At 41.1% G+C, this 12,599-nt stretch overlaps 1 protein-coding gene across 1 annotated transcript in view; it reads right to left on the bottom strand.

Annotated features, from left to right (window-relative positions):
• The window catches only part of plcl1 (phospholipase C like 1), an 82,894-nt gene extending 75,190 nt beyond the window's left edge, over nt 1-7,704 (bottom strand). Inside the window, exon 1 of the mRNA XM_019867713.1 lies at nt 6,936-7,704. Coding sequence (XP_019723272.1) covers nt 6,936-7,106 — 171 coding nt within the window. The 5' untranslated portion in view covers nt 7,107-7,704. The remainder of the gene's footprint in view (nt 1-6,935) is intronic.
• Nucleotides 7,705-12,599: the final 4,895 nt, after the last annotated feature.

Here is a 12,599-nt window from a genome sequence, read left to right as displayed (position 1 = left end):
CATGACAAGCTAATTGAATGATGCTTCGTTTGGCTCGCATGGATATGGCAGACTGAGGCTGAGCTGAGATCTTTAACCTGATTGAGATGAGCATTCCTGCGCAAATTACACGAGCCGATGCGGCGGAATTTCCATCGTCGCCCGCAGCTATGCACTAATTACAGGATTGCAGTTTATTTTTTTGAGTTAATCGCATTGCTCAGGAAATTATTATTCTGTTAAAATGGAATCCGTGCTTACTCCTACAACTGAAGGAATTATTCGATTTAGCGTCTTAATTTTTCACCAGTGAACGCAAGTGGAAGCAAGGCTAGAGCCGCCGCTCCCTTTACGCAGAGTACACACACAGTGTGAAGGGCATTGTCGTCCGTGGCGGGCACCAATTTGCGTGAGGGGCACATCGCGACATCATTGAGTGGGCGCGTCATGCGTGAACCCTCCAACATGCACTTGACATGTCGTTCATGTTATTTTTTTGTAAACATCAAACACAAGCTAAATCTTTCAAGGAACGAAACATAACATTTTTCGAAAAATGCAAAGACAATTTAAAGTCTTCGATGAACCGAGTGTGGAGTCTTTAGAACGTTCAACATCCACGTTTTGTCATTATCGGAAAAAAAAAATAGGGTTTCAATTCACCAAGTTTGGATGCGTTCTTTTCCCACACTGTGATGTCATGCCATTTGTGTTGCCGACACAGTTACGTCCGTATCGAGCCACATCAGAACTCAGCCAGCCATCCATTTTGTATCGCGGAGAACTGAATTGGAAACCTTGAGTGGTTTCTTCTAGTGGCGTTGGCCATGTCACACAGACGGGAACAGCATAGAAAGTGTTCATAATTCATCAGAGTTACGTAAGCTCATAATAGTGTAAAAACATTCAGGGGAGTCTGAGTCAGAGTTGAGAAGGTTAGAGCGCCGATGTCCAATGAAAACGACTGCAAACATTCTCGAAAATGACGAGATCTCTTCATAACAGTCTGTACTTCTTGACCTTGGCAACAACAACATGCTCGATATTGAGGTTGCTTGCAAGGGAAGCGATGATGTCATCGCCAATTCAGACAAACTTGAAACATGAATTACAACAAAACGTAACCAGAACAATCTGTTAAAGTTGATGAAGATGATCGTAAGGATGATTATCGGGAATGCTACTTGGCTATGCCTTTAATTTCCTGTGTTTGTATTTTAAAAGCTGGACAAACAAGTCTGCGTGCGCATGCGCGTGTTGCGAGTTTTGCGTGTGTAGGTTGGTATCTCAGACGCGTGTGTTGTCGCAGTGATGCAAAAGAAGCTTTGAGATTTTCCCTGCATTGCAACGCTTTCTCCTCAACAGATTTCTTTTAAAGGGCAATCGCACACATTGTACGAAGATCTTGTCGCTCAGCACACAGGGTACCATCAAGAGTGTCTTCAAACATCTCATCCCCATTGAACAGGGGTTGCAAAATGGCACAACATGGGTGCACGATTGTGTGCTGGGATTGTATAGCTCAAAATGGGTTAAATGTAACTCTGCCATTGAGTTAAGCCAGTCACCTCAAAAATGGTCGAAAATATAATTCATTATAAATACTGACTTCATTATTAATCCTACTGTTGATGCCATGTTGGTCTTAACGCCATCCTAGATGGCAAGCCCACACTGTTTCAACTGGAAAAGCATTTTCTAAGTATCATTAGGAACATATTTTAAAAATCATTATTATATCTTTGAACCGAACGAACAAATACTGGGCGGCCCCGGTGATCCAGTGGTTAGCGCGTCGACCTCACAGTGAAGAGGTACCAGGTTCAATTCCAGCTCCGGCCTCCCTGTGTGGAGTTTGCATGTTCTCCCCGGGCCCGTGTGGGTTTTCTCCGGGTACTCCGGTTTCCTCCCACAATGCAAAAACATGCATGGCAGGCTGATCGAACACTCTAAATTGTCCCTAGGTGTGAGTGTGAGCGCGGATGGTTGTTCGTCTCTGCGATTGGCTGGCAAATGGTTCAGGGTGTCCCCCGCCTACTGCCCGATGACAGCTGGGATAGGCTCCAGCACCCCCCGTGACCCTTGTAAGGATAAAGCGGATCGGAAAATGAATGAATGAAAAAGCAAATACTGTCAATTGTTTGTTTTATTCCTCTTGAAAGGACATGTGCAGTATTTTCTATTAAAGCTCCAGTGCTCTACAATGCCTTACCTACGGAAATTTGAGCCGCCAGCTCAGCAGAAGGGTGTAAAACTTCACTTAAGACTTATTTGTTTACTTTAGCATTTAGATGAACTACATGTTGACCTTTTTAACGTCTCTCTCGCCTGCCCCCGTAATCGCCGGTTTGGTGATGATGACCGAATTGGATGTCACTATACGGGCTTCCATTGCAGCCTGTTCATCCTGGAAGGGGCCCCAATCTGCGGCCCCATCTCAAGGTTTCTTATTTTTACGAAGATTAGTTTTTTTGAGTTATTCCATGTCCTCCTGTGGGGTTAAGATCAGGGATGTCGTTAATATTTGTCAACTGTCAGCTTCTAAAGCCCTTTGAGACTCTTCTGTGATTCAAGGCTACATAAATAAACTTGACGATTAAAAACACCTTTTGGACTTGAAAGCGCACTTTTGTAGCACTTGTAGTGAATTCATCCGCCTGGCCTGGTATCTTTTTTCTGACATTCTGGAGGCGGTCCTCCAAGAACCCTGTCGTTAGTTTATAACTTTCTCCCTGGGGCGAGACGTGCATCCTTCCAGCTTCCTATACTCTTTCTCATGCAAAGCCGAGGCAAGAATCACGTCGTCTTCTGGCTACCTGTGATCTACCTTCTACAGTGATACTGTAAAAAAGGCCACAAAGTCCTTTTACTGTGTGAGGAAATATTTCTAGATTAGATAGATAGATACATATTTGTGTGCCATAAACATGTATTACTTTTGTATGGATTTAAATAATGTTTGAGTCTAGTTTACATAATTTGTGCATGCACAGTGGCAGGTGTGGTTGCAGCGGTGCTGTGATGCTCGAGGACATGCACATAGTATTGTGAGTTTGTTCGGCCACTGAGGACTAAATCGTATCATCCAAATACACAAGCATGCAAATGCATTATGATTAGCAGTTGCTTGTTTTACCAAATTGGTTTGAGTGTTTATGTGATGTTTATGAGTGAACCTGTCATTTTTAAAAATAAGACTGCCAAGCAGAAGTGCTGTGTGCTGTGAGTGACGGCGTGTTTTTTTTTTTGTTTTGTTTTTTTGTCACATGGATGGACAAATACATAGATGGCCACCCACGTGTGCACACAGACATTCAACATTACACATGATAAAGCAAGTACTCCACGGCGTTTATTGAGTAAATTAAACATATGGCTGAGACAAATTGAGGCGGCCTACTGGGCATTTTTCTATATGTGACGGCAATGGTGACAGTGGTGTCCATCCACTCAGTTAAGTCAGGTCAAGTCACGCGAATGCCACCTGAACTAACTGGGCCTTTTATTTCATGGACCATTGTGTATCTGTATGCATGTGTGTATCTAAAATGCATTTTTTCAAGGTGGAGAATGAATTCTCGCATAATGCTATGGAGGCACCAAATGCTAGACAAAGTTTGTAAGCAGTCAGCTCACGAATGATCAGGTGAGTGTGCAGTACTTTGACATGAAGTGACTGTCAGTAAATTGTCAACGCTTTTTTTTCCTACATTCATTTTGTTTTGATTCTCGTTGATCTTTATCTCTGACCTATTTCACTGAAGGCGGAACTTGGTTGCCTCTGACCCCTTTTTTTGAACAACAAAATTCTGGCTAGTGATAATGCCAAGGAGCTAGTCACTCTGAGAAACCACTAGCCATGAATGTACAATGCAGAGTACAAATTCTGATTTACATAAAATATTTAATGACATAACAATATATATATTAGTATAATAAGTCAATAAAAAATTGGCACAAATAAACAAATAAAAGGTGCCGTTTCGAGTCTCTGTTAATTCATAAAAGTAAAGCTTATTCCTGTAAAGTCATGTTTTGTGTTAATTTACTTATTTTATGTATTTTTTAATTGTGGATTTCTTTATTTTTTTAATTATTACTTTTGCAATGTTATTTTTTTTTTATAATCTCAATTTGCATTCACAAACAGCAATGGCCACATTGATTTATCTGATTGATGTCTGTTTTTCTATTTTTTTCTTTTTTTTTTTTTTTTTTTACATGTGACAAGCCAAACAAATAAATCACCTAAATAACACTTTAAAAACTCAATACAATGACAAAATACACATTTAAACCTAAGGCTGGTAATGCAACCAGATCATCTCCTCCAATTGACAGTGATGTGACGCGGTGACACCTCACAGTGGGTGCCAACGGGGCAACATTGTCACAGATGACTGAGCCCATCACTGACATGGCGCCTCTCATCCGCCACTTTCTGTCAGCAGTGCTGAGACAGGGCGATCTGTTCATCTGGCTCTTGCAGATGGACGGGTTGCTGTCACGGACCATTGATGGGAAATATGGCGACGGATGTTTGCTTTGCGTGTGAAATGAGCCGAGATGGTCTTAAACACCTGGACTAAAAGCAAGCATCATAAATTGATGTCTTTATCGATTTCAACACTTTTATCAATGGTGCGGAATTGCTGTAAAGTGTTATCACAACAGGTTGAAGCTCTGCAGGCATAATGGAGTTTGCTCCTTGGCAGCAACCAGCAGAGGGCACAGTTAATTCAGGCCCAGCTAGTTTGGAAACTAAACAGGCCCTCAATGGGACAGGGTGGTGCATCGCACACAAATGCTCAACATAACAATTGGCTATTGTTCGGTTCTGTCACAATCACAATAAGGATTTACAATCATAAATATGAAACATATTTGCTTGATTGTTAACCCCAAAAATGATCTGAGCAAAGGGGAGGAAATACAAAATGTGATCAATGTGGTACTAAAATATTTCAGGCCATTTTTCTCATTTTCTCACCCCACCCGGAACTATGAATTCTGTTCTCTACCAGAGAATCCTAAAGGAGAATGTTCAGCCATTAGTTCATGACCTTATGCAAAAGCACACTTGGGTTGTGCAGCAAGACAATGATTGAAAACACATTAGCAATTAAAACTTCTCAACGTTTTAAATAAGACAAAACAAAGGTTTTGGAATGGCCTAGTCAAAGTTTGGACTTGAATTAGAATTTTGAACTGAAATGCTGTGGCGTGACCTTAAAAGGGCTGTTCATGTTTCAAAAGAAATGGCCAAAATCTTTCCACGGACTGGCACAGGGATGTGAAAAACTCCAGTTATAGAAAACGCAGTTGTTGCTGCTGAGGGTGGCCGCTACTTGTTTTAAGTCAGCTGGGAAAGGCTACAGCTCACCCGCGGTGCTACTGAAAATAAGCGGTTTTGGAAAATGGATGGATGACAACCAACAAGGCAGGTTTCTTCAAATGACGACCCCTTAATCTGCAGCCATTTGCGGTGAAATGTACGTACAGTAGATCTCTGTGTCCTGGATTGAGTTGTAGCTTCATGAGCCCAACCACACACTTGCTGACAAATGAGGTTCTGACATGAAGTGTAATAATGGCCAAACATGATCCGCTTCCCCACTTCCTCACCCGACTTCTTACTCACCTGCAACCTGAGCATGTGTGAGCATGGAAAAGCATGAGGTCACCTTGACAGAGGTGAGAGCTTTGGAACCGAACTACCAGATGATAACCATAACCAGGGTTGGGCAACCTAGGCCTCGTGGGCTACATGCAGCCACGAAGAGCAATTGATCAGGTCCAACCTTACAGACTTCAAACAAATAAAGCATCAAAGACACACATTGTTAAGATAAGGTTTGATCAAATGAGACCTTTCTGGCAACATTTTCACCGACAACCAGATATCACATTAGGGCACAGGCTAAATCCTATGGCCCCCATATATGGCACATCCATCAATCTCAAAGTCCCACAACATAATTTTAAATTCAAAAGAAGCAAACTGAATTAATACTTCAAGTTTGTTGCATCCATTTTGCGAGATTACGGCAGTTTCGAGGTGGCTACTCACCATTTTAATCTATCTCTACACGTTATCACATTACCACAGTCCCATAAAAAGCATGTATCTCCTTCATTCATTGGCGAGATTCTTTGTTTCTAAAATCTGAAGAAAAGGATTTTGATGTTGTCCTGATAAAACACATTCAAGTTGGCGATACATGTTTGTTTTTTTTTATTAGGCAGCAACCTAAGTGTGCTGTGTCATATGCCTGTCACTGTCCAATATAATAACTTGTTTTCGCATTTTTGGATAATTTGACTTTTTTCCCCCCCAAACACAAAAAAATTTAGGCTATGATAAAATTCAACAAACATGTTAATGAGAAGGCTCAGTACCTGACACTGTTCAATAAAAACACCCCATTTTGAGCATGTTTTGGTGGCGCTTTCAATGGTTTTGAGGTGGCCCCACATACAAGCCTTGGAGGCTCCTGAGCATTTTAATCACTGTGCAACAAAAAGCATGTATCACTACATTTTGGGATTTTTTTTTTCTATCGACACACAAAAAATATTACACTTTTCTCAGATGAAAATGCATATTAATAGTAGTAGTAGTAGCAGTAGTAGTATATGTTATCAAACAATTTATACAAAATATGAAGGTACGTGTGTACTTTTTATCAGCATGTTTGAGTATGTTTTAACAGAGTACCTGTCATCGTCCATTTAAATGCATGTATTTCACCTTTTGGAGGCCATTTAATATATATCAAAATCTGATTTTTTTAAGCACACATTCTTTTTATTAGACAGCAACAATGTGTAGTGTCAGTCTTCAATTAAAATCTCCCAAATGTTGCCAATTTATATATTTCAAGTCATGATTTTTTTTTTCTTGTCTAAAAACTCAACTTGACAAAAATAAGTCAAAGACATGTATATATTCTTACCTTTATGATGCTGCTTCGACGGGGTGCTGCCTTCACGGACTCCAGCAGCGTGGTCTCCGGGTCCTGACCGCCCCCGCCGGGCAGGATGACACCGCTGCGCCGGCCGCGGGACACTCTAGCCGGGATAGAGTCCGGCGCTCCGTCGCTGCACAGTCCATCGCGCTCGGACATGTTGATGCGGCTCGAGTCGGTGATTTGAAAAAGGAAATGAATCAACCTGTGGAAAGTTTGGCTCGGTTGTGCTTGAATGCCATTTAAATGTTCAAACAAAGAATGATCAAGCGTGTGTACGCGTATGTGTGTGTGCGTAATCGCGCGGTGTTGAATCACAACGACATCCACTGGCTTCAACTGTTTGGGTCCTTGAACGCAACCGGCCGTGTCTATGTTTGGTTCTTTTGGAGCAAAACCAGACTGGTGCGCGCCCCCCTGGTGAAGCGCAACAAGTCCTCCCAGTGCTTTATCGTGGAGAGGAGGGGGTCCGCGAGTGTGCGTCAAAACCCGCCCACGTCTGTCACGGTGCACTTGCAAGTGGATCCAATCCAAACGGGTTCCGAACCCCGCGCTTGGCTAGGTGGCGTCCTCTCCGATGTCAAAGTGCACGAAGGAAGCCAAGTTGAAACAAGTAGAAAAAGGTGCGATTCTGCCTCCTCTCTGCGCATGGCCGCGATTCCCATCGCCCAAAAAACGTGCTGCTGTTACCGACTCGGTTGCACTGTTGACGGCACCAGCGAGCGACTTTTGACGGCAAAACGGAACAATTGACACGCGCCCGCCTCTCCGCCGTCAGCCAAACCCCGCCTTAATGGTGACCTCAATCGTGATTGGCGTGTGTTTTGGCCAATGGGCGTAATTGAAATGTGTGAGTCCTGAAGAAACAAAGGCCATTCATCCAAAAATTCACAATATACTACTTCATTGGTTAAAGAAGTGATTCATTCGTACTGTCTGTGCGCAGTGAGATCCTTGGTGTGCCATGAGAAAATATTCAATTTGACCTTTTCCGTAATGGTAGGAAGTAATGAAGTACAAATAATTGGTCGGAAGAAACGAAATACAGTACAAATACTGTACTTCGTTGCATGCTCACGTTGATTTTTGATGCGTTTATTCTTTACTGGAGTATTTATCTTTCTCACAACTTTTTACTTTGAATTTTCAATCAGATATCTGTAATCTCTCTATTGATAAAATAGGCAGAGAGTTTTTTCATCCGCAGATGACAACATGACAAAGAAAAGACAAAAAGGAATCAGGGACAGAATATAATGGAGCATTAACAACGATGGTGCAACAGATTAGGAGAGGCAAAATATTCCTGATGCAGCAATTCCAATCCCTTCAAGCACAGGTACAAGATCTGGTGCAAAGAGAGAGTCCAACTTTTTTTTTTTTTTTTTGTCAAATGGTGTTTGTTGTGCTTCGTGTGAACCAATTGTGGGCTGTTTTCAGCATTTTGGCCATGACCTTCGTTGAAGAAACAATCTGTGTTCAGTGGAGATGTCGGCGCTTTTGGTGCGGCTTGATGGATGGCTGTTGGAGCTGAGGATGAGGAGAGAGGAGCCTCGGCGTGGAGCGCGGATGCGTATTTAGACCTGAGAGTCGGCGCTTGGAATTGAAGCGGATTTCCATGGGACAGCAGAAGTGAACCAATCTCTTTTTTTCATCAAGTGACACTATAACTTCTTGTTTACTTTCATACTAGCAGGTGTGTGCACATTTTGAGCATGATGTCTCTGATCCACTGGTGAAAGGACACTTTGATTGCCTCCTCTTTCATCCATAACTGCTTCAACCAACAAGGCGTATGCTGGAATATGGTTATGATTGCATGGCTGCCCATGCATGTCTTATGTTATATTACCGTATTTTGTTATTTTAGGTTAACTGCTCTATAAAGTGCTTTGTTACAGCTGCAGCTGTTGTGAAAGTTCTTATAAAAATAAAGATGTATTGTAAAAATTCATGTTACTTAAGAGGGAAAAAAAATAATTACACACTTTCAAAATTATGGATTAGTTGCACAATCCACTATGTGAATTGTATTAAAGACTGCTTTGTATTATGAATGATTTTCATTTAAAAATCAATTTCGACTAGTTCAGCAGAGGTATAAACATGACCTTTGGATTTGATATAATTCAACTTCAGTGGGGTGTAGACAGGAGCCAAGGCCAAACAATTCTAAAATTGGCGAGCGGTGAAAAATACAGCTTTCTAGATTCACATCTCCTCGAGATAAATGTTGTCATGAGCGGTCATGCTTGATTAACTAAGAATAGAATAACTAAGGAGGAACATGTGAAAATTAATGCACAAATGAATCACAAAGTCACAGCAAACAATTTGAAATAGCAACACGGGATTCTTAACAAAATCAGTTGAGCATTGTTGCATGTGTCCAGTCATCTCACCTTTGACCTCAGCATGTGTTGTGTTACATACCATGCACAACTGATAATGTGCTTGCTTCCAAATGTACAAATCATCACTGAGCATTTTGACTTCAGATCACCGCTAGTTTGAGGGTCCTACCTGGACCTTTGAACCGTGCCTCCACAAAGCCGAAATCAATTCTTATAAAAAGGTTTTACGCAACCCTACTGGCAAATTTAGCTGAGGTATGCTTGGTTTTGTGTGACGTATGTTTACGATTCTGATGCAAAGTGTATTTTGCACAAGAAACCTTTCGTTGTCCTGAGCGGAAGGATTAAATGTCCCACTCAAGGTCACCATGCCGATCTGGGAGGATTGTTACACACTTGCTGACATCGATAACATGCAGGCTTTTTCTACTAGACCAAGCCTATGCAGCTGACTGATATTTGTACATGCTTCCTATTAGGATAAACAAATTGACGCTGTAAGCCAGAAACATGCTCTTTCCAAATATGCTCAATTTAAGATTTATTCACAAACGGATACTAATAGTCATGTAGTCTCTTATTTTTATAAAATATGGTATCTTGAAAGCATAGGCCCCGTGGTCCAGTTGTTAGCGCGTTGACCTCACAGTGCAGAGGTCGTGGATTCAATCCCCGCTCCGGCCTCCTTTTGTGGAGTTTGCATGTTCTCCCCAGGCCTGCGTGGGTTTTCTCCGGGTACTCCGGTTTCCTCCCACATTCCAAAAACATGCAGGGCAGGTTGATTGAACACTCTAAATTGTCCCTAAGTGTAAGTGTGAGCGCGGATGGTTGTTCGTGTCTGTGTGCCCTGCGATTGGCTGGTAACCGGTTCAGGGTGTCCCCCGCCTACTGCCCGAAGACGGCTGGGATAGGCTCCAGCATCCCCCGCGACCCTTGTGAGGATAAAGCAGATCGGGAAATGGATGGCTGGGTATCTTGAAAGCAAAGGCAGTAACTCTCTTATATAATTGTCTGAGAAGTGTCATATAGTCACCGAATGAAAATATTTGGTAGATGTATCTATTAAGCGGGGTTTGAGAATGACTTTGGGAGTGTTGTGATCTTCCAACAAGTCCATGACAGAGAAAAAAACAAAATCGGATCTTTGAAGCCGATAATAGAACCGTATGTTACAAATAAGCACATTTTATTCTTTGATGGAGCGTCAGTCTGTTGAAATTAAAGAATTTTAAAAAAATAGTCATAAAAAATTAAATAGCATTATGACATAACTGGCTGATAAAACATTAAAAAAATAATTCTGTTGATGCGAAATAAAAAATAACTTGTTGCTAAACTGAAGTGCTTTTGAAATAATAATACTTTTTCACTTAAAACTCATTTAGTACCTGCCAATTCTGGACCAAGTCTGAAAAGACATTTAAAAACGTCTTTGGGAGTGAATGAGTTTTTTCAAGACTGACCTTGCGTCAGGCAGAATACTCTACCTCCAGACCCGTATTTGGGGTCTCTTTTTGGAAACACCAGGGATTTAATACCTGCAACTGAAGACATTTCACAATATCACAGAGAAGTAAGAACAGACAAGAACACAAACTGAGAAACAGCTTTAGTGTTTTGCAACACTCCAACATGAATAAGTCATGCTAGCAATGCAGCAGCCATGGTTAAAGTCGGCTTGTTTACCATGCACATCCTTAAAGGGACCTTTGATTGGGCTGAACATAAGCACTTACGAATAGGTCTGTCAGAAAATTCACTCTCCTGCAAAACTCAGTAGTGATTTGATACATTTTTTATGACATTCGGCGCATCTTGGGGATTGTGATTTTTTTCTTTTTTTTTTAATGGGCACGGACAGTTGTTTTTTTTGTTTTTTTTACGTCAGCCTGAAAGCATTGTGTTTGTATCATCGGGACTAATCAATGAAAATAGATCCAGCATGAGAGAAATTTCATGTAAGCCGCTCAATTCTGCATTCTGTCATTAATGAGCCATGTCGAGGCTTATCCTTGTGATATTTTCAAAAGTTGAAGTGGAGATAAGTAGAGATGTCCACATAAATGTTCTTGCCAATGATTGCAGTTTTTTTACATTATTAGCGATGTATGTACAATGATGAATGGACAAATCGTACCCAGTTCCTCCACTGCCTCCCACCAAGAAAAAGGAATCAGGAGGGAGCGTGGCTTTATGGCTGAGCAGAAAGGGGCAATTTGAGAGTACGGTAGTTAGTTATTTACTGATTTCTCCAAAACAAATCGATTAAATTGAAAATGCAAGCTCATATCATGTTCCTGATGAAAAAAAAACCATACATTTAGAAAATTTATAAGTGGAGAATGGGCCATCCTCACTAGAGCAGTCCTTTGCAGTTTTATGTTTGTGAGGGGCATGGCTTTTGTAAGAGACATGAAGTGAAGCTATATTCAAATCTTGCTTGCGGATTGAAAACTGTAAACCCCATTTTTAATTACTAATTATACAAGTACAGTTAATATAGTGGTACTTGTCGCAAAAAAATATATTCTGATACATATTTCCCCGATGCAATGAAGGTATCGATTTATCTTTCATACAATGATAATATAATGTAATTTTTTTGTGTTATTTTTGTAATTGATTACAATTGAAAACTCCCAACATTTGGAAACACAGTATGTGCTTTTCATTGGACAGCCACGATTTCCATTCTACAGATCTATAATAACACAGTATTGCCATATATTCCCATGGATTCCCTTTCTCAAGGGGCCAGTTAGTTGCTTCCATGTTAAAGTATCCCTTGAATGCCTGCGAACCGTCCAAAAAAGTCAGTTTTTAGGATTCATCCTCTGGAGATGTGAAAGAGAAATGACCTAAGACATAAAAAGTGGAATATCTACTCAAAGAAGAGGCAACCGGACACAGTTGGGTAAATCCACGGAAGGGACCTTTAAACTGTTTTGTTTTGGGGTTTTTTAATCGTTTATTGAGTTAGCAATTGCTGTTTTTGTTTTTCAAAAAAAAAAAAAAAAACTTTGAAGGCATGCAAGAGTGGGTCCTCGGGAATACTTGCAAAGCGGAGGAGATACAGTATGTGTCAGTCCTTGAGCCACACAGCTGTGGAATGTGGTCAGCCAGTGAGGCCCATTAGTGCACCCAGCTCACCCCTCACACTCATACGTTATATGCTGCTGAAATAGCAACACACACCGCATTAGCTCACTGCTAACATGAGAAAACCCCTTACTCGATTTTTCAACAGAATGTGTACAAAGATGAGTTAAGTAAGAGAATGCAATTCTCACAGAACTAG

Source organism: Hippocampus comes, unplaced genomic scaffold, assembly GCF_001891065.2.
Source record: "Hippocampus comes isolate QL1 unplaced genomic scaffold, H_comes_QL1_v1.1 scaffold27, whole genome shotgun sequence".
Classification (NCBI taxonomy): Eukaryota; Metazoa; Chordata; class Actinopteri; order Syngnathiformes; family Syngnathidae; genus Hippocampus; species Hippocampus comes.
Note: the sequence above shows the minus strand (reverse complement) of the source record. Positions and strands in the feature narration are given on the sequence as shown.